Genomic DNA, 23,594 nt, shown 5'->3' with positions numbered 1-23,594 from the left:
GTTGGTAACACCACTAAACAAACAGTCCTTTCACGCACATGTACACCCAAATAGCTCTGCAAACTTCTGACTGATGTTTTCTGACACTGTCCTAAATAGGAGATGAAAACAACAGGCTCTGTGCAACAGAATAGAGGGAATTCCTCTTTCTTTAAACCATACAGTCTACCTTAATTGCTTTCCTGTAATAATATAGTGATATGGTGTCGGCTTTTTATGAATAATTCAGGGTAGTAAAATGATAAAGTTATCAACAAAAGATAGCTTGCAGTGATTCTTTCATGCATTTCATAGATATTTCAAAGACAAAAATATATATCTGCAGGCGGAATGTGGAAAACTACCTTGAGAATGCATACAATGTATTAACTATTACTGGGGTAGAGGAAAAATAAGTCAACTGAAGATAGTGAATAAAACATTTTCTTATTCCCTCAATGTATGTTATCTTCTTCTATTAAATAATTAATAAAAGATCTTTGCAAAATTCAGATAATCTCTTGTGGAATAGGTACACTTTATTTTACAATAAGGAACAGAAAGACCTGAAGAAGATACAGGGCTCTGTTCTGTTGGGCTGGTTAATAAATGTGGCAGTATGTGTACAGCAGCAATATAGATGGGAACAGATTTTATGTGTAGGCTACACATACAGGGGGTGCTAGGGCTTTGCGTTAGAAAACATGCCCTGCATACAAAAGCTCTTCTTTCTTCAGCCCACTCCATGCACTGCACAGCCACTGTGAAGATGGAGGATTTGAATTTTTAGGTACAAGGCTCAAGGCACTCTTAAGTTTGGACCACAGCTTGCTTTATGTAAATAATTTATCCATTGCAGTGACATTATTCATATCCATTAACCCTTGAGAAGTGCGAGCACCAAGCACCACTAGAGATCTGCCCCTGGAATAAGCTTGGAGATTTCTCTTGTATTAAGTAAATTACCTTGTTAACTACATTTTCCCCCATTCTTCCCCATTTAAAGCAAGTCAAAGAGGAATCTTCACTCTTTGGTGTCAGACGAAAGTATCTTTTTCCTCCGTTCTATTCCCCTTTACACTGTTCATTTACCTGTTCACTATTAAAATAACTATCTGATGGTGGCATTACTTGATAAAGTTATAGAGGTATGCTAAGTGGAGTGTGACAGATGAATTCCATAATTTGAAAACCTGCTAGCTATGAGGTAGCAAGCACTGCATTTTTCTGTCTTTATTGGCTATTAAAGCTCCACTTTGCAGCACTTGTTCCAGTGACAAGGCTTTCCATGCAAAAAGTCGTGTTTGATTGTTTGTTTGTTTGTTTGTTTGTTTGTTTGTTTGTTTTTCTGAAACCAAAAAGCTTCCCTTCTGAGGTCAGGTGGGCTGTGTAATTTTGAGGACATTTATTCAGCCCTGAGAATAATAACATGGCTTTTCATTAGATTCCTAGAATGTACATTTTTTAATAGGTAAATTAAAACCTTGCTTATTAAATGCAGTGCATGCATTGGCATTCTTTCAGTATAGCCATGCCAAAGCGGTTGCTGGCCAGGATGTGGCCCAGCAAAGGGAGAGATCTGAGGTTGTATGGATACATCTGGTCTGAGTGATCCTGATGGGAGATTCGACCACAAATCCCTTTCCGTTATTGCTTTCTGCTCTAATTGTTTTGTGAAAAGACACAATGATTGTCCTTTTGATAAGATGACAAACTTTTTAGATTGAAACTGTACAGTGTTTTCCTTTGGTGGAAGCTTCCACTTTAACAGGCTAGGAGTGCTTACAAACTCAGCTTAATCTCATTTTGGCTCAGTTCAGTTCAGCAACAAACAGCTGAGGAGTATCTTCATTAAACATGGGCTTTGTGGCAGGGGAACATTGCCAAAATCTGTACTTACTGTGAAGTATGTCATAAAGAGGGAAAGCTAGGATTTCATTATGCATTCATTCCTATAGCAAAGATAATTGTATTTGTCTCTCATATAACAACTTTCATGGACTTTAATAAACATGAGTTAAACCTAACCTAACCCTTTACTCTACAAACAAAATGATAAATAGCCATCCTTAAAAATCAGCTCTCAAAATAGGCTTTTATATTTGTATCTATTCATTGGACTGTGTGCTGAAAATGAAAGGCCAGATCTTGATCTTGGTTACCCACTAAGGAGTGACAACAGACATGCTGGGGGCTAACAGAGATTTATGCAGGTGTTTTCGTATTAAAAACCTTGTCTGCAAGTGGTAGCTTTGGAATAGTGTTGGCTCTCTGGTGACAGGTGTGCACATGCACTGCTCTGAGTATGGGGCAGTAACTTAAGTCTATTGGGAGTTCTGTGTTACTGGAAGTTTTTTTGTAGCTGGGATCTAAGCTGTGATTTCTGATTACCTACCTTTTTTGAGAAGTCTACTAATCCCAAAATTTAAACCATGCCATGACTCAAGTGGATCAGAAAGCCAAACTTTAATTCCGTGGGAGTTTCTGATGATGGACATCCAGAGGGCTATTTGGAGAGCTTAGGCACACAACTCCACAGAAAAGGGGCTGTGTTTTTCCCAGGCCTGATTTATGTGCCTTGATTTACCTTCCGTCCACTGACTATGTATGTAGGAAGGGTACAAAAAGTAGTTTCCTGTGCTGGAAGGTGTGAACGACCGTATTTTATTCATTTCTTGGCTAAAAACATCTGAACGAGACAACAGCTAAATTGAATTATCTCTAAACCTTTTATCCCATAAAATGTTACTACCTTCTTTCATTTTCAAAATATTTCATTTTTAAGTGCTTCCTTCACATATTTATCAAGGACACAAACATGCTGATGTTATTCAACCAAAACCAAGTTTCTTCTTGCTGCTGCAAAGAGTTTTTGTTTTAGTTTGTTTCTGAGCTCAGCCTCCAGGTCACCGGCTGCTGAGCCCCGCAAGGTTTTTGGTTTTCTGGTTTCTACCCAGACACCTAGTCCACGCTAATGCACTTGCTCTGATTTTCAGAATTCTGCCTAGATGGTCTTCTCCTCTGGAATAGTTTGCGATGCTGAATCTCCCATTCTCCTCATGGGAGAAAGATATAATTTAGTTTGTGGGGTTTAGTAGTCCTACTAATGACTTTCTGCTTGTGTTATTGTTTTTGAGTAGCTACAGATGCTTCACTGGCACTTTTATATTGTCCTGTATTGTTTCCATCAGTTGTTGGATTTCAGGAGGGAGAGATGTAACCTGTACTTCAGCTTCTTGGAGACAAAGCTGACAGAGCTATTGAAAATGAGGCATATTCTGCTGTTGGAGATGTTGACTTTTTGGATTGTATTTTGCAAGAGAGAGCTGGAAAAGTATTCCCATGTGAGAAACTATTGATACTGGAATGCTTGTTCACAGTCTAAAGAGCATCAAGTAGGAAAACATTAACTTTGGGCTCAGAACTTGCCCTTTAGCAATACACAGAACATTATTAAAAAAACCTTTAAGGATTTTGCTGTTGAAGATGCCTGGCAACTTGTTATCAGCATCTCAGCAGTGCTAACTTAAGGCATGAGGGTAAGGAGGTTGGTCTCTCATATTGTTTAGGAGTGTTTTTAAAAGGTGTACTGCAGTAGTTAGCATATAATAACAAAAATGATACAAGCAGAAACTATTTCATCCTTGTGGTAAGCCATGAAGAAACAAGATAGAAGGTTGCTCGCTTCATGCTCTGACGAAGATTCTTTTTTATCCTGGAGTGCATCTCATAGTGCTACTGCTAGCTGGAAACAGAAATATTTTCTGGAAGCTTCAAGAGAAACTCCTTTTTTTGGCCCTCTTCATGAAAGGTGTATTTTTATTCTGGCTGAAGGACCAAGTATTTAAGTTTAAACGGGTGTTAGTCTGCTAAGGAACTGTCCTGAAAGAAATAATCTGAGATGCAGTTTGCGGTTCCGTCTGTGTCCTGTTCTTAGCTTACAACAAGCTGACACCAGTGGTCAGTCTGCTTTACTCTAGATGCTGTGAATTCAAATGTTCATTAGAAACCTGAGGCTTTTCAATATGTCCTTTTTTTTAAAAATTATGAAAACTGCATATACTAACAGTTCACGTGGCAGCTGGGTGCTCTATGATAGCTAAACCTACAAAGAAAAACTGCAACAAAGAGTGATCAAGTCTCTACTAATTATTTTCTGTGTCTATTCTTGGCTGTCATGCTTTTGCATCCAAAATCAGCTTTTTTGAGAACAGCATGAAACTCCCAATTCCTCTGTATAAAGAGCAGCAACAGCAAAGCAGGTTATCTGTAAAAAGAGACTGGCAGGTACAGCCAGTTCCTCTGGGGGCTGAAACAATGCCAAGAGCTCTGGCACAGAGACTGCTAAACAGAATAGACTCAGATACAGTATCTGCAGCGCTTGCATGAGGTTTGCTCTCAGTGGAAAGTCGCAGCAGAAAGAAATTTGGAGCAAGGTCTTTAGTATGATGGTGATGGCCACAGTTGTCTGCAGCTCTGGAAATAGAGAGACAGAGACTATGAAGGTTGTCACGTGTGTGCAGTGAGTAACCCCGGCCAGCTCACCCCTCCCAGTCAGCACCAGAGAGCAGTGCACAAGCATTATGTCTAAGTACATCTGCAGCAGTACATGGTTTGCCAAATGTCTGGCAGCTTGAGGTCCTGGGAATCAGGGAAAAATAGCTGATGGTCAGGAAAGGAAAAGCAAAGCTATACCTCATTGCTTTTTAGACAGGACACAGGACCAATTATTTATTAAGGCTGTATAGGATGTCTGGCAGCTTGACTGACCTTTCAAATGCAAACAGATACTCCAGTCTCCTGCTGTAAGACAGCAGAAGTAAGCCAGAGTTTCCTTATTTGTGGAAAAAAATATATCTATAATAATAAAAAAAATTATATATCTCATCAGCTTGTGGAACTAGTGATAATTGCATCAGGTCCTGCTATGCAACTGTGGATTTCCCATTCCACTGGTAAATTTCTAGCCCTAGAAGATTGAAAATGTGATACTGAATCTTCCTTCATTTCACCCTTATATACGGGCATGATGCTTCAGTTTGAGAGCACTTCTTACAATCAGGTATAGAGGGAGGACATTTATGCTACTCAGAGCCTTTATTTTATAGCATTTTTGAAGCTGTCTATGGATCTGAGTCGCTTTCTGCAACAGGAGGTCCTGGCAAAGTGTGCTGATACCTTACCTGTAATTCTCCAGTGCTGCTTCCCAGAGTGTTAAATACCACAGCTCTCCTTGTCACATCTATCTGTATGACCTTGCTCCCAGGATGGCTACAGAAATTGCAGGAATGCTTTGCAGAATCATTTGCCAGCCTGCGAGCAGCATCAGTTTTTTTTTTTTTTTTTAAAGCAAAGATAATTCTGACAGCTGGATGTAACCACACGGTAGTGGTCCTGACTTTGTTTGCAAGCTGGTCAAAGTAATTCCTGACTAGGAGCTGTTAAAGTGGAAATCAGACTCCAGAGGTGTTGAGTGACATGCCGTTGTCTTAATGTGTCAACCAACAAGTGCTATCTTTTGGCGGCCAGAGCTTACATATTGTCTTCTGTCAAGGTTTTAGAATCTACTGTGGCAACCATCTGCTCTGGCTTTGCTTGTACTCAGAGCCAACTCAAAACTACTTACCACCATGTTGTTACATACAAGCAGCAAACCTCTCTCCTTTCTGATCTGCTACAGGACCAGGGAAGTCTGTGCATTGCAAACTTCACACAAATTATTGCACTCTTCCATGCCAACTGTGCCACACAGAAGCACATTTTTTTTACTTTCAAATGTTTCTGTGCCAATGTTGGTTGTGATAAAACAAAGCATGAATAAGTTGAGAGGCAACAGAGAGCCAGGTGGAAAATGCTTTCTTCACCAGGAATGCAAGTGTTTCACAAGAAACGACAAAAGCATTTTTGGAGCTAATAACACCATTTTTCCTTGGAGCTCAAGGCACTAACCCAGGACAATACCCGTGTTTGGGTAGGGTCACTTCTTAATCGTGGTCTGGGGGCAGAAGATTTTACTGTATAAGGAGAAGAGTCTAAACAGGAGAAAGAACCATAAATAAATAAGAGTATTTCAGCCTGATGAGCATGCTTGTGTTTGTTTTTTTATTTTGCTGCATGGAAGCGGTTTGTTTTTTTTCGAACATTTCAAGCTTGAAAAAAACCTGGCACTGATCAACAGTTCTAATGAAATAATTAAAATCTTTTGTTCACTTATCTAATTCCAAGTTAGGAACTGTGCTGTTTCTCACAATCATTCTTTTTTGAGAGAAAAATGCCACAAGAATATTTTTTAGTCAGAAAATGAATGTGAAAGTAAAGGACTGAACATTTTTCAGCTCAAGAATAATTTTCAGGCTGAGCCTGAATATTAAAAATGTCATACCAAATGGCAACTTTTCTGAAAACTTGAAAGTTTGTGAAAGGAGGAGGTTATGCTGACAGATGTTTCAGAAACCTAATTAATGAAGCTCTGAAATGAAAAAGACTGAGAACAATTTGACTTCTTTTATGAGAAGAAATAACATAACATTTTGAAAGTAATAAAAGACCAATCACCCCAAGAACTTCAGACAAAAAGGGAGGATTATAAAACAGGAGGGTTTTTTTTTTGCCATTGTAAACTTTTAAACATATCTGTGGATAGAACTGTCTGAAAGACCATAATTATATTTTGTGACAAATATCAGGTTTCAGGATTTTTATACATTGTACATCAGCAAACAAAAAGTTTTGAATGTTTTTATATTGAAATAGCTCTTTCAGGAATCTGTAGGTGTTCTAATCAAGGTTGTTCTTCCCTCCTACTGGTCAGAAATTATTAGAGAGACGATATTGTTCTGAACCTCAAGATCTTTTCATTCAAATGAGTAAATCTTTATTGGTGCTTCAGTGTCAATGAAAACTGCATATTCGAAAAACATTTTGTTTTCCTGAAATTATTCCAAGTGATTCCAGCTTCATCTTGCACGTAATAGTTTTGCATAAAGATGCATTTAATCTCAGCTCTAAGAACATGGATTTGCCAGTTCTTTATTGCTGCTGTTTGTGAAAAATAGCTTTGCCTTACTGTATTTCTTTTCATCATCCTTACTCAGTGGTTGATCAGCTTCCGATAATGTGTCTACTTGATCTTACACTGTGAAATTACAATCCATTATCTCGTCAGGATATGTTCTAGGAGGGGGATTTAAAAAATGCTGTCAGTAATACATATACTCAGTTGAAATTAAATGAGGACATAAAGTAAGGTTGCACTGCTGCAAAGTCCAGGGTATCAGCAACTGTCCTTCATTAATCCACTCAGTCCTCTCTCATTACACTGTGGAGTGGCATTGATAACATAAAGTCACAACAAAACGTGTGGAAACCTTCTGTCTGTCCATCCTTTGAGGACTTCTCATCCGTGGAGATGCTGTCTTGTTGCTTGCTCTGCCACTGGGCACATGATGGTGAAAACCTGAAATGAAGCCAACATTTGGAAGCAAATTTCTAACCTTTGTTAACCGAGATACTATTTCATGAGGTGGAATTGACAATGCCATAAGAGGACATCACACCATATTAAGACCAATGTATGGAAACACTTACTGAAAGGCAAAGGCAGTGTAAGGAGATGGTACAGGGTGAGTGTGATGCTGCAGGAAAAATTCTGCAGGTAAAGGTCAGTGGGATTTTCCTTAAAAGTATTTCTTAGACAACTTTGGGTGACATTTCTTTGTCTTCTAATACTGCTTTCTAATCTTTGCCTCAAAGATTAGAAAACAACAGGGTATAAAGCATATTGACCGCGTAAGGACTCAAACATGAATAGCGTTGATCTCCCTATCTGACTGCCTCTTAAAAGCCAAGACTGGCTTAAAAATTTGTAAACTTTGTTTGAAGGGTAGGGAGTATCTTTGTTTCTAGACCTTTTGAGGTCAAGTTTTCAGACATTCTTGTATGAATGAGCTACAGATTTATGTGAGTGAAAAAGAATAACAAAATGTATAAGTAAAACAACCAACCAGAAAATACATTTCACATAGCACTTCACAGTCATATACTTCAAAATGCTGTGTATTTAGTGAAAAAAAATCACATGCCTCAAAATAATGAGTTAATAACGTGAAGAACAGCAAGATCTGCAGTGATTATTTTAAACAAGGATTGAAAATTCTCAGCTGCACAGCTGTAAATATGCTATCTTTTGTCAGTAACATTTTAATTAATCTAGCAGGTTGCCTACAAAGATTTCTTTGGGCCTCTTTATCGCCAGGACCATCTATCTCCCCAGGCTGCTTCTGTTCTCCAGTCCAACAGCTGTTTTTTGCAATATATCCTGACTGCCATCAGATTTGAGCTCTGTATCAGGCTGTACTTAACTTTGGTAGAAAAGCAGGTGTGTGTTTGTGTGCAATGGGCTAGGGGTAGAGGTTTCACTTTGTACTTCTTGCAGGTGAAATTCCTGGGCCTGTCTGTTGTCTTTGCTTATTTCTTTTACGTCTCTTGGGTATATCTGTGGGGTATAAAATAAGCCCTGGCTTTGCATTTGATTCATGCCGTGAATTTGCTTCTAATTGGCACCACCCACACTAAGGTTTAAAGTCACCATGTTTAATTTTCAAGCCAGAAGAGTAAAGCCGGGCTACTGGAATGAGATTTTAAACAGCTGGCAAAGGCCATTGCTGGGACACTCAGTGGTAAAAATTTCTCCTCCAGAGCCAAGGTGGGCACTAGAGATGACTGGGTGCTCTCTCCTTCTGTGCCTTCCTATGCTGACCATTACCTCCTTGTTAAGAGATTTAGCTTCAGGAGAGAATATTGAAGTACCAAGTAGTTTTAGTAGCAACACTGTGGAGCTTCTTCTACCAAGTAGTTTTACTAGTAACACCGTGGAGCTTCTTCTAAGTGTTTTTTTGTGTGTGTGTAGACACATAGGTAGAACACTTTAAATTGATTTTGAGGCTGCTGAGGTGGGCCTGTGCAGGCAAAGAAATCCCAGAGGTTCCTGCAGGTGCTTTTTTTTGTTTGTTTGTTTGTTTGGTTGGTTGGTTGGTTTGGGGTTTTTTGTGTTTGTTTGGTGTGGGTTTTTTTTTTCTTTTTTTGGGGTGGTGGTGGTGGTGTTTGTTTGTTTGTTTGTTTGTTTTTCTTTGGTTTGGTTTGGTTTGGTTTGGTTTGGCTTTTAACTACACAGCCTTTAAAAACTGTACATGTGACTAACAGTATCAGACTTCACATACAGTACCCTGCAATCTTAGATATATGTTCCTTATTTCTAACAGCTGGGCTCACATGCTTAAATTCCTACTCTGCTTCAGAAGTGCATTCTAGTTGTTACTAATATGATAGAGATAACAAAATAAAACCAAATATTTAAAAGCATTAGCACCCAAAATAATCCTGTAAACCTATTCCTTAAGTCTAAGGCAGATGAAGCCAGAAGCCAGAAAAATGACTGTTTTTCCAAATATGAGTACATTGTATCAGGTTCTTCAATCCTTCCTTGGACAGCTCAGTAAAAAGAGGCTGAAAGCAAAGCTACGCTCCTGCCTGGTTCTGAAATCATGAAGCCCGAGATTGTGATGGGGAGATGCGAAGCAATGCTGATTAGATCAAGTGCGGTGCCAGGCATATGGGCTGTACAGCCACTAAATGAGGGTGGGGAGGCCACAAGGCATGGTGCGTGTCCTGGGGATGTATTGGCTCAGCACTCCTTTAGCAAGGGCATCTCGCTGCTTGTTTGCAGTAGTCAAGCGCTTGCTCCCAGTGTCTCCTTCCCCAGCAAAATGAATGGCAGAATCTCCAAAAAAGGACACTGAAGTATGATGTGACCTCAGGAATCTGCTTTGCCTTAGGCCATGTCACCTGCAGTACCAAACTCCACCTCTGGAGTCTTGTGTCTTGGGGGTGTTGTTCAGTTCTTTGGCATCACAAACCTGATGGGAAAGGAATAATCCAGCTTCCACTAAGCATTTGGAGTGCATGTGATAAAAAAGTGATGTGTGAGGGGCTGTTGACAAGCATCTGGAGTGACAGAACTGACTTAACAGTTGACATTTTGCAGACTGAGAGGAGATCACAAGTTCTCTGGAGAAGGAGTACTAAACATGACCAAAGATGAAAAGTTGAAAGATGAAAATAAAACTTCAGAAGCGCCTTCAGGCCCAGGCTGAGATCTTGTGAAATCCCTTTGTGCAGAGACACAGTGCAAGGAGAGCCTCTCACAGAGAAGGAACAGGGAGGGAAAGCAGAAGAAACAGCAGTTCCCTAACAACTCACAGGCTCATAAGCAGGAATTGAAAGCTAAGTCATAGCCTCTGCCCAGCGCTTTTTTACCTGTTTTGTCATTGCCTGCACAGGTTGATGCTTGTTTCCAGACATCATATTAGAAGGCTGCAAAAAGTCTGCTACAGGTGTTGATGTTGTTGTGAAAATACCAGCATTCAGTAAACCTGAAATGATGGCGCTGCTGCATGCCTTGGGGGCTGGTACCCCTCCCTCCTGGAAGAATAGTCTTTCAGACGGATGGCTTAACAAAATGCTTGCCCATGTGCAAAATGGCTCATGTCAGCCAAGTGCCAAGTGAGGAGGAGGTACAGCCACAGTTAGAGAAGAGTTACGCCCATCCTCATGGCCCCTCGAACACTCGAACATATCGGCCCTTATATGGCAGGAAATCCAGTGCGAGTTGAAGATGTCAGAATGATTTAGTTCTTGCTGAGTGCTCTTTGACTCCTCTCAGAGTCCTAGAATGAAGCTGAGGTCAGGAACTTGGTGACTGCTGGTTACTAGCCCTGCCATGGCTCTGGGACAGTTCTGTGCCAGCAGCTCTTACCTATCTGACATGAATCAATAAATCTCACCATGGGACTGAGTGCTTGTCCCCATGTGCTGGGACTCCCCATCTCCAGCGTCAGGGGCTGAGACAAGGTACTTATAACTGCACTGAATGTGAAGATGTGCCTTTTGTGCTGTAATTAATGTTTCCCTTCTGTGTGCACTTCTACACAGAATGGGCTGATTTCACATCGAGCCAGAACATCCAAACCCATTGATGACATTTCAAGTGAGTGCAGCACTTGTGACATTAATGGCAACATCTCCACTGCTTTTATGCATCTCCCTTTTAGAGCTTAGGTTATCAGTGGTAACTCTATCCCTGATTATTTTTGGTAGAGTAGCTCTCATCAACCTTATATGCAAGTAATATGTTTGCTATAGACATGATGCTGCAATCTAATCCTAGACCCATAATTTAATACAATGAAGAAAGGGCCAAACACCTTGAGGGAAGCCCTACTAGTTTATGTCAGCTAAGTATTTGGCCCTGTAAAGATTGTTTTATCAAAATATTGCAATTGCATATGAATAGCTTAGATGGAAAAAAAAAAATTGTAGGCGTTTTCCTGGAATTGTTTCACATACCCAAGTGTTCATTAGTCAGTAACAAAAATCTGATCATTTAAATGTCTGTAAGAAAATCATAAGGTATTTTTTTTTCAAAATCAGCAGATTACATGTTATCATTTTAAATAAAATAGTAAACATACCCACAGTAATAACTGCAACATCAGTTCCTTATATAAGCAGAAATTAGCCATGATTATCAATATTAGTCTTTATTGCTTTTTAATTGAAATAAATTTAGAAATTTATGAATATATGCTGTTATAGCTCACTGATCAGTAGATTTTACAGCTAAAAGCGGATATTATATCAGTTTGTATCATCTCTTGTACAGCAGTTTATACAGTTTCCTTATGGTTCAAATAATTGTATTTACACTTGGAATTTGAGATCTGTGTGAGCTGTGGTGTTTAACTGGCTGTTTTTAGTAAGCCTGTTATAGTCAACCAAAAATTTCTCAGTCTTCACATTCTGACCAGTTGATACCAACATTTCTGCAAATTAGTTCTGCTTGCGATACTGACTCTACTGGTGTGATGGTTCCTTGCGCACTTCATCTATCCTTGGAGACAGGTGTACTTCTTTGATCACAATATAATCTTGTTCAAGTCTAACAACAATTCTTGTCTTTAGGGGCTGACTTGTTTTGCCTCAATGGCAAGACATTGATTGATTTCATTACATTTTTTCATGTCATATAGACATAAAGCATCTCAGTTACAAGCTGGGTTTAGCCTTTTTAGTCAGAACAACTGGCTAAAGAATCATGAAGAATTTTGCTAGGAGAGGAGCTTTAGTTTGGAAGTTGCATTCCTTGGGGGGTCTCCTCTCATTTTTAATTCTTGCAAAAATGTATCAATAAGCTTATCTGTTATTTCATAGATCTTCTTGTCCTGTCACTAGACAAGATGTGGTGACCAGTATATTTTCTGGAAGTAATAAAAGAGTCAAAGAAGAGACCTGTGCTTTATTCCTACCCTGCCTCCCAGAGAGGGTATTAGCTGTGTTGTCACTTTTATCTTGTTGAAGGTTTTTTTCACTTCATTAAATTTCCTTAGTGGCATGAAATTATATGGTTTCTGTATTAGTGATCACAGTTTCACTGAAGTTTTACCATGTGTTCAGAACTTACTCTGTGTCTCCAGCTGTCTGCAGAAATCTGTGGTACCCTCTAACACTGTAATCCTTGGCAGTCCAGGGAAATTGAGGCAGAAATCTCAGGATGGAAAAGTGCCACCAGTTCTAGTAAATCATATTAAAAAGTCATACAAGGAAAAACTAAGTTTAAACAAGGCTTGGGGAAGCCCTTGGGGAAGACAAAATTTGCTGTTGTAAGGAATCCTTATTTTTACTATTAAGGCTACTTTTGTTTTGCTGCTGATTTGCATTGTGAAAATTAATTGTCAGGAAATGAGTAAAATGACCCAAGCCCTGAATTAGTGCCTTTATTATTATAATTTCCTTTGCTTCAGTTGAGTTTCCCTGGCAAAGCTGTAAGGAAACCCCTACCCTATTAAATAACAGAGTTCATAGTACTAAATACAAGTAGGTACAAGATCCTCTCTATATTTGCAAGTTACCCCTAAATTTTGCTGAAGAACTCTTGGCATTTTTTTTAGTAAATACTTCTAGAATAGATGACATCTGATGTAATTTTGCAGATATAGATTAAGGCTGCATCACATGCATATAACACATATATATGTACGTACCTGTACCTATACATATCCGTAGATTTAAACATCCGTCTCAATAGATAACAGTGGAATTTGCTGTATTCATTCCTGATTCCTTCAAGGGTCTGGAATTTCAGAATCTGACTTCTTCTAGTAGGGAATCTCTAGATGTGGCATTTCAAATGTTGGTTTAAATAAAAATAATAATAAAGCAGCAGCAGCACAGCATAGCACAATAGCAGGTTAAATATAGACATGGATTACAGAGCCATTGTTTTCACTCCTCCTAAATAAGACAGTACTCTTAAAATGGAATGCCACTTGACCTTTAGTGTCCCATCAGTCTGTGATTGTATTTAACTGATGCAGAGAGGAAACATTTTACCCTGGAACTGTCCCCTGACATGACGATCGCTCCTGCTGGGTCACACCATGCACAGAAGGCAGAAACCCGGAGCTCCGGAACACAAGAGGGACCTTGCAGCTCACAGAGGAGCTCTATCCATGTCTCACAACGACACACGCTCTTTTTTCAACTTGTCTCAGCTTGTGCTCTCAGCTGGCCAGCTCAAATCACCACCCGTGCTCAAACATTCCAAAATCACTTACTTTGAAGTGGAAATTCTTGATGTGCAAAGTAAGAAGCAGATCTGCATTGTGGACAAGGTGAGTGTGTTATTCCAGGATGCAGAGGATGTGCCTCGTTCACAAGATGCCACATCAGGGATTCTGTTTTCACTCTGTTGTGGTCCTGTTCTGTAATATAAATGATTCCATTCTTTTCACTGGGAGATAACCAGAACTTCTTGTTAGTCACAAGCCTTGGCTGTGTTACTCCTGGATTTTTACAGATAATCCAACACTGGTTTCTTCTAGACATCCTAGCTACTCTGTGGACTCAAAATACATCCTTAGGCTGTCTCTTGACACTTAGATTACAGTGTTTATTTCAGAGCACAATACTTTAATGTCTACATTGGATTGTATATTCAGTTTTAATACATTCATAAAGCTTAGCATCCCTGCAATGCTTTGGGTTCTTCATATCTAAACTTATTCAGCTGTGCTCTACTTATCCAATAGGGCAGAAACCTGACAATATTTAAATTTGTATTTTTAAACAAACAGTCTTAGCTAAGAGAAGTGCTTTTAATAAAGTAAATAAAAAAATATAAGCTGCAGTCAAGTTGTATAAGTAGGAGGAAAGGACTGGGTAGGAAGGAAGTTTACAACACAGTAAACAAAAGCTGAAAAAATACTTCATAATTATTTTCATCACAGTTTTTGTGGTTCATTGTCCCTCAGCAGAAGAGCTAGTCTCTTGCACACCATGAAAATGGGAATCTGTTTAGACAAGAGGAATTTTCTGTAACATATTAGAGTTTTGAAACTTACTGTTTTGCTAGAAGAAGAAAATAAAAATAACACCCCCTCTTATATTCACTGGCAACAGCTGGAACTGGTGGATAAGTTTGCTTCATAATGTTCAATTTAATGCCTTTTATATATGTGGGATGGAATACCACCAGATTTCTCATGTTCCTGGTTGTTTAAAAGGGTGTTTTTGCAATTTGTATGCCTAGTTGAAGGCAAATGTCTCCTTTGTTCATTCTTAATGGGCAAAATGTTTTTTGAGATTTTTTTAATCTAGTCAAAGGGGAAACGTAAAAAATGACCAAACAAATATGACGACTATTAATACTAGTTCTAATGATAGTGTTTCATTATTTAATTTATTGAGTGATATTTACACAGTTATTAAAAAGGTTATCTAAATACTATGCTGAATAAGGTTTTGATAAAAAAAAACCGACATGAGTCTGTTTCTTATCTTAAGCTTTCCTATAATTAAAAGAAATATATTGAGGTCCCTTCCAATCCCTAACATTCTGTGATTCTGTGATATTAAGAGAAACAGAACTAGACCATGGGACACATTTCAGGAATCCTTCCGTGATGCATGGAAGAACTGTAGTCTGCTGGGACAATCACAGACCTGCATTTTAATCTTTATTCTGAATTTTGATGAGCCTTAACATTTTTTACACTGTCCCCAAACCATGGACTCTGCCCCTTGTAGCGATGGAAAGTGAGTTACGGGTGGTGACAGCAAAGTATTCTCTATATAGAGGTAAAATACACATGGTGGAGCAATAGCAACTGTAAACTGAAAGCGTCTGCTCAGGAATCTATGTTCAATTTACAAGGCCATTGCCAGCAGTGTGGACCTTTTTAATTTTATTTTTTATTTTGGCTCAGTACCAAGGAATTAGTGCAAGCATGGTGCAAGGCTGAGTTTTCCAAGATGGCCTAAAGCACTTAGATTTTGAATGAACCTGGCTGTCCAAGTCCCTTAATTTCCTTTGAAAAACCCTTCCTAAGGTGACCCTGAAAGCACAGAAGTTGCGTTCCTTGCTTCCGTGAACATTTGTTAGTATTGCTGAACTTCATTTTACTTGATTATGCATAGTTTTCTGCTTAATTAAATACAACATTGATACAGACCCAGCATGACACTTCTAATGCCTGTTTCCTGTTTGTAAGATAATTATTATTAGCTTAATTTCTCGGGGTTGCATGTAATTATTACTTGTCAGGATTTATAATAGGAGAGAATAGAAACCATAGATTTTACAATGTATGTATTTACTGTCTTGCTGTCCATTGTTAGTAGTTCAGACTATTCTCATTTAGCAAATGCATTTTCAATATTCACAGATTAATAAATCTAAAGGGACAATACTATAATGGCAGAAAGAAAACCCCTTTCTTTCTCCGCCTGATGGAAACTCAGACAGAGTGATCAGATGATTAATGCTCTGTAGTTAAATACCAGTCACTGCTTCCAGAGGGTTAGTTTTTGTGAGACTCTTGCATCAGAATCCTGTTCAGATTAGTGGGGACTCTGTAAAGCCTGCAGAGTGATGATACATCTAACTAGTTTTGGTATTTTGAAGGAAAAAAGGTCCCGTGCTCAGTGCAGTGTCAGGGACTTAGCAGAGGTGTGCTCTCGAGCAATCGGTTGACATCAGTAGGCTTGGAACTAGTCGTAAGTAACTGGGAATCAATTCTCCATCTTTTAAATGAAAATAACATTATCTGCTTTGGCTTTCTTACCCATCTTACACTTTGGGGAAGGATCAGTCACTTAATATATGTAGGTGTGGTGAGTGGTCAGTATAAGGTCTTTAAGATTGACTTAAAGAACAGAATAAATACATATTTACCTGTTTTTTAAGCCCATAAGATATTAATACATATGCATCATACTGCGGGCTTTTCCATAATCAGAAAAGGCAGAAAAAAATACTGAAAGGAAGTAGCAGAAAACTCCAGACATATCATCATATAGTCATCCCCTCCCAGGAGCTGGGTCTTGAAGAAAAATACCTAATCTTGCAAAACTTGAAGTAAATTCACAAGAGTCAGCAACACTGGCTGTTTGGTTTGTACATGCACACTTCAAGCATTATTTTTTTTATAAAAGTATAATTTCTTTAATATTGTCAACCTGCCCTGGAGACTTCCTCTGCTATGGATGTGAAATTATGCAAGTAGTTTGGTGCACACAAGCTTTTCTGGCAAGTTCCTTAAAGAATTTAAAAGAGAAATAATAACAACATGAGATATTTTTCCCCAGATTTGCTCTTGGTACAGAAATTAATTCTGAAGAGAGATATTAGGGAGAAGAGGTTCCAGATTTTGGGGCTGGGGAGAAAAGGGAGGAAACAGAAAGGTGTTTACTCAAGTAGGAAAAGGCCTCACAACAGCTGGTGGCTGAAAGCCTCAGTTAGGCAAATTTAGCCAAGAAATCTGGCCCAGATTTTGACAGTCAAATCAAGGACAGACATCACACACACAGTATCACACAGTATGTTTGGGATTGGAAGGGACCTCGAAAGATCATCTAGTCCAATCCCCCTGCTGGAGCAGGAACGCCTAGGTGAGGTCGCACAGGAACGTGTCCAGGAGGGTTTTGAATATCTCCAGAGAAGGAGACTCCACAACCTCACTGGGCAGCCTGTTCCTGAGAAGAAGTTTTTTCTCAAATTTAAGTGGAACCTCTTGTGTTCCAGCTTGATCCCATTACCCCTTGTCCTATCATTGTTTGCCACCGAGAAGAGCCTGGCTCCATCCTCATGACACTCACCCTTTATATATCTGTAAACATTAATAAGGTCATCCCCTCAGTCTCCTCTTCTCCAAGCTAAAGAGACCCAGTTCCCTCAGCCTTTCTTCATAAGGGAGGTGCTCCACTCCCTTAATCATCTTTGTTGCCCTACGCTGGACCCTCTCCAGCAGTTCCCTGTCCTTCTTGAACTGAGGGGCCCAGAACTGGACACAATATTCCAGATGTGGTCTCACCAGGGCGGAGTAGAGGGGAAGGAGGACCTCTCTCGATCTACTAACCACCCCCCTTCTAATACACCCCAGGATGCCATTGGCCTTCCTGGCCACAAGGGCACAGTGCTGGCTCATGGTCATCCTGTTGTCCACCAGGACCCCCAGGTCCCTTTCCCCTACACTGCTCTCTAATATGTAATTTCCCAACCTATACTGGAACCTGGGCATGTAAGAGTTGGGCATCTTCGGTCACTTCAACATGGAAATGTTAAAAAAAAAAAAAAAAAAAGCTGCATTTTTAAAACATGTTCTGTAGTCAAAACATGAGTCACACAGGTTTCTGGCTCAAGGAGTAAAAAAAATATTTGGAAAAGAATAAATCTCTTTTTTGAGCAGTGTAAAAACATCAGGTGAGCCCAGATCATCACAAGTCCGTTTTTATGGATGAAATTCCTTTCTGTGAAAAGGAGAGAGCATGTAATTAGTGATGACTAATATTCTGGTATGAAATAGCTTCATACTTTCAAAAGGAGTTGCAAAATGTCTAAGGGATTTGTCTCCCATTTAATTCCAAAACACTATAGAAAACATCAGAACATACAGAGTTCATGAAGTGTTAAAAATATAAGAAGATAATCACTTTTCCTGTTTATTTAACAAATAATACACATTTCTCAGCCTCAGACACAACTTGTGAAAGATACATGGCTACTCAAAAACTGGTTTACATAATTCCAAAAGCCTGATGTAGGTTAGTTTTAAAGTTACCGCTGTGCAGCTATTTGATTTGTAAATGCTGTTAAGGCAACTCATAACTATTGCTGTTATAGCATTCATTGAATAATATATTTTTTTCTTCAAATTAACTCATAATAAAATGTATTTTCCTACAAATGTAGTGCAATGTAATTAATTTTGCATGAGTTGCTTTTAAGGCAGAAAGCCTTACACAATATAGGTTTTACAGAATAAATCACCTTTGGGGAAAACAGCAGAGAAAGCTTTTTGCCATCAAAAGCCTCAGAGCACCGTAGTTTAATGCTTCACAATTTTGCTGGCTAACCTGTAAGCAGAGGGGTAAACTCTGGTTTTAGCAGAGCCTCTTTTCTTGGTGTGCTGCAAAGATGATGGAGACTTCCTTCTTCCTTTTTATACATTTCAAGCACAGCACTGTCACCTCTTGCAATTTTAAAACAACTCACGTTTAAAAAAAAGAAAAAAAATTTATTTAAATCACCACCTTTAGCAATCATGAACCTTTCAACTTTGATTATTTAGTTCTCTAAGTACACTTCATCTTCCTACTGTGACCCTTGGACACTCAGAAAACTGAAGGCAGATCAAAGGACCTTGTGATTTCTTTCTGTGTTTCTCACTCATGGTTTAAAAGTTTGTGACCCAAATTGCAGACTTTGGAAAACCCAGTTACTAATAGTTACGTGTTTGTGGTTGATAATATATAGTGTAGGAACATCTAATGGTATGTTTGTGAGTGCAGACATGCTGTGCAATGCATACAGTGAAAGTGAAGTGAACATTTTTATTTCTGTAAATTAAAGGACCTTTGCGTAGTGCCGGTCCTCTAGTTACGCACTTCTGTCAGGCCCAACATAATATCAGTTACTTCTATATATACAACTCTCCTTGATGTTTAATATTACACAATACATGTATACCTACACCTTTGGCTAAAAAGACAAATTAGGGCTTATTCTCACTGCTCTGAAAGGCTTGTATGCCTCTGTCCTTATATCTGCCCACCGTGGCTTAACAATAAAATGGATTTACACTGGCATGCCAACAAAATCAGATACAGGCAGAAATGGTATCTCCAGTGGCAGAAATCTCTAATTCTCTCCTGTGGGCTGCAGCTCTGTCACAGAACGTGAGCAGCCAGGAACAGCTGTCACCAGCTCTTGTGCATAGTCATCTCTAACAAATAAAAATAACTTCTTGCATCATGACTTGGAGATTAGACATACTACATTGATTTTAGGTGAGCAAATGCAATCATCCAAGTAGGTAATAAAATGCTGCAAAGAAACTCTTTTTAGTACCAGGACATGGCCTTCTTCATCAGATTCTAGGGAAGTATAGTAAAGAAGTCCTTTCTCAGGAAAGAGATTAGGGTTTTTTACTTCCATTTGGAAAGAGGATTTTTGGTGTCCTTGTATTTCACTAAACGTTTTCACAGCATCCAGCACAATGGGAATCTGGTCCCTGCTGAGAGGCACTGCAAGAAAATACATTACATTTACAAACATGTTATAAAGCCTGTGTGTTTTCTTGCCTGTAAGAATTGAATCTTATGCCTACTCCCCAATGCTGAGGTGATGACAGTGGTATTTTTTTTCTCAGTTATTGGTTACACTTGGCAAAGTAGGTAAACATATTCCAATCCTATTGTTGCAATGCATTACACTCATTTCTTCCTGCTCTACTAGAAATTCACATCATTTCAATGTCAATATAGCTACAGATAGTTTCAGATGAAGACACAATTTCTGCTTGCTCTTTGCTGTTACCATTCTTTTTTTTCAATACAGCTTTTTAAATAGAATACCTGTAGAAATGGCCTTTGATTTATCTGGAAGAGAGAGACTGGGGAGCAGAGAAGCTGGTAACTTCAGGGCATTTAGCATTTGTAAAGGAATAATTTAAAGAATTACAGAAGAATAATGCTTCAGCTGAGATTAATTTTCAAAGCTTAGAAGTGCCTTTAAATGGCAGGTTTTATACATCTCTTATTTTACATAGAGAAGTCTAAGCCTGGGGGGAAGAAAGAGTGAAAAATACAAATGATTAAAAAAAAAAAAAATTAAAGTTGCTTCAAAGTTCAGCAAAAACAAGAGAATGAATTCCTGAGACACCAGTGCTGCTCCCGTTCTTCATGATCATGAGCTGTTTGTTCTGACCAACACTAGAAGTCAGCTATGTCACTAGAGCAGTAAATATTGCCAAAAGTGTCTCTGTAGTGTGAAAATGTCCTCTTCTCAACAAAGTTCTGACATTTTACCCCAGCTGCACATTTGCCTTCTTGCATCAAAGATAATTCACGGATTATTGCAAATTTTTAATGTATTGGAGCTATATAAGACCATAGGGAGCTGTAGGAGTTTTATTAGGCTAATAGTTAATCAGCACAACCCATTATTGAAATTTAGGTGTGTAATGGCAACTCATACAGGCCCTGGAGCATTGAAGTACTCCTGCCCATGATTTATTGGTTCATCAGAACATGCTTCAGCCTCTTTCCAAAATGTTAGTCCTGTGATTCTTCACAAAACACCTGAGCCCTGTAGCAATGGATCTATAAATATCTAACAGTATATATTAATGCTATCATTGTACTGTATCTGTCTATGTTTAAACAATTGTGGCTTTTAAAAAGTCCTTAAAATGCAAGCTTTCCTTTTCTAATATATACAGCCCTTGTGCTACAAGAGAACAAGTTGTGGCAGTAAAACAGCCCCACTTTATTGTCCAGTGGACACATTGTAGGAGCCAGGGAAGAGCTATGGGGTGGCTGGAAAAGGCTTTGGAGTCCCTTATATACTATATATATATACGTATATATATAAAAGAAGATATGGCTTTAGTAGCCCTGCTACTTGTAGAACCACTTGTTTTACTAATACATGTTCTCCTGTGAATTTTTAGTTGGTTGATCTTGCTCTTGCTTTTTGTTTTCATACAGTTCCCTAAATAGTTCGTGACCATCCTGTGCCACGTATTGGTTTCTTGGGTGCGCTGCTTGATTTTAAATGTTATCAATCTGCATAGGTGTAAAAGAACAAGCAAAAGCCTCTACAGCCATTTGATAGAAGAGAGAAGGCAAATTCAGAGAGATCTCACAGCTAAGCTATATGCTTAATCTGTTCTAGGACTTGCAATTGAAATCCAAACAAAACCCTACACCACCTTCTTCCTGAGAAGAACTGGTCAAAGTTTTGGTTTGGTTTTTTAAAAGAAACCAGTCCATATCCCAAATATTGTTTTCTTTGCAATTTAGAGTGAAAACAAATGAGTCTTGAATTTTTGATGAGGTAGAATTTGTGAAAGATTGCTTTACAAATTAACTTTGCAATATTTCAATCTCTTACGACACAATAAAAATTTAATTTCCGGTGCAATTTGTTTTACAATTTAATAGTGCATTTATTTGATTATTATTTCATATTGGGTTATTTTCCATGACTTGAAAGCCATGTGTTATATTATTTCACACTATCATGATTGATATGTCATAAAATAATGCAAAAGAAATGAAAGTGCCATGCCAATGAGAAATAAGAAATGAAAATAACACAGTGAAATGAATTTTCAGCATGTTCTTGAAAAAGGATTAAAAAAAAAAAGTTTTCTATTTCGTTTTAAAAATTCAAAGTCAATACAAATTTACATATCCAGAGTTCCGCTAGAACAATTCCATTTTCTGAGTAGAAAAGCGTTGTGACAGAATCTTCCTGACTAGTTCTGCTGTTGAGCTCTTAAGATGATTACAGCAACCTCTCCCACTTCTCTTGCACAAAAGGTTAGAAGACAGAGAGGCATACCAGTTCTGTTTGGATTTGCTCAGCAATAGCTGAATGTACTGAATTTTGTAAATTGAGGGATGGCCTGCATGCCACCTGTCTGCTAAAGGTTTGCATTCTCTTCCCTTCTTGTCTTTAGCAGAGGGAGAAAAAGCTCTGACAGATTTAAAGAATATCAACAGTTTCTGGAAAGACTGGCTTGAGATCAGAGCTAGCTCTTTAGTTTTCACTAAATTCCACATAAAGCCTTTGTGTAGTTGCTGACAACACTTGTCGGTGTGTACAGCATTTCCACGATGGGCTCATCTTTGGACATGACCAGCGCACTGGTTCACCAGGCTAATGAGTGCAGTGAGGGAAGTTACAGTAAAACAGTAGCCATTTTTAATACTGTCTTTTAAAAATAAAAATAAGAAAAAATAATCAGATATAGAAGCCAAAAACCCCCCAGAGATCAATTAGAACAGGTGTTTATCTGATAAACTTTATGTGAAAAAATGCTGCTTATTTCTAATAATACAGAATGTTCCCCAAGCAAGGACAGGATGCAAAAGCAGCAACGATGAAGTATTTGCAGTATTGAAAAGTATTTGTTGAGCCCTGATTTTGAAAATTACCTGGCTTTCTCATTATTATCTGTTTTGGGGTCAGATCCTCAGCTGCAATAAGCTGACATCACCTTTTTGAACAGATTTACCTTGGCTCATGATGGAGTCATCTGTGGTTTAATAGGTAGCTGCAATGGCAGAATTTCTGAATTTCTGCAGTTATGGAGAATGAGTGCCTGTTGGAAAGTAGGTGACTAAGCAGTGCAGTGGTACTGACACATCACAAAGGGAAATGTTGCATGAAAGATCACCTATCTGGTAAAATTATTCAATTATTCAAATTCATATTGATATTCTGCTAACCTCTAACCCCTCAAATAATTCTTTAGTGCAAGAAGTGTGTGATGCAATTACATACAGATCGACAGATTTGTTATAATTCCTTGACTTATAAATGTGAAAGAGGTATGAAAGTGGATAACTACCTGATTAGCTTTCAGTCACAAAATGCAGTATTAAGTTCCCATAATATCTTCCACTTAGGGCTCTTCCTTGAGTCATAGCCTAGGTTACTAATATTGTATTTTAAGTCTTAAAAATAAATGTGAAGCTTTGTGCATTGCTGCATAAAGGAAGGCTAGAACTGGAACGGATGAACCAGAAGGTCCTTTCATTCTTGAATTCCTAAAAAATGAAAAGTTGCCTCAAATGGAAAAAGTAAAAGGATTTTTTCCTTTGAAGGTACAGGAAAAAAAGGATTTGAGGTTTTAAAATCATCCTTTTGTGAATGAAAAGTGTAATGAATGCAACCCACACCTGTAAAATACAATTTTTTCCTAATATGTTTTTATGAAGCAAATGTAGTCTCAAACCTTAACACATGATAGCAACATATCTGAAAGTTACTTTTATTTAAAATCTGGTGTTAGACTACAAGTTAAGCAATTGCATGGAAAACTGGCTTGCCTGTCAGAGAAAAGATAGGTACCAAGTAAGAGATGTTTTTACAATGAAGTCCATCTTGTTGTAAATGAACCAAGGGTGGTCTTTCACTCTGTTTTCCCTTTGTGTATTTGAAAAGTGCTAAAATAGAGAAAAGGGAAGGTTTATAACACTTTCAGAAATCA

At 38.4% G+C, this 23,594-nt stretch overlaps 1 protein-coding gene across 1 annotated transcript in view; it reads left to right on the top strand.

Annotated features, from left to right (window-relative positions):
* Positions 1-13,472: 13,472 nt before the first annotated feature.
* The window catches only part of TECRL (trans-2,3-enoyl-CoA reductase like), a gene marked incomplete at both ends in the record, with an annotated part of 57,023 nt that continues 46,901 nt past the window's right edge, over positions 13,473-23,594 (top strand). Inside the window, one exon of the mRNA XM_082051994.1 lies at positions 13,473-13,706. Within this exon, the coding sequence (XP_081908120.1) occupies positions 13,473-13,706 (234 nt within the window). The remainder of the gene's footprint in view (positions 13,707-23,594) is intronic.

Source organism: Streptopelia decaocto (genome assembly GCF_964273445.1).
Source record: "Streptopelia decaocto genome assembly, chromosome: 4".
NCBI classification, from domain to species: Eukaryota; Metazoa; Chordata; class Aves; order Columbiformes; family Columbidae; genus Streptopelia; species Streptopelia decaocto.
The sequence above is the reverse complement of the archived record's forward strand: the minus strand, read 5'-3'. Positions and strand labels throughout refer to the sequence as shown.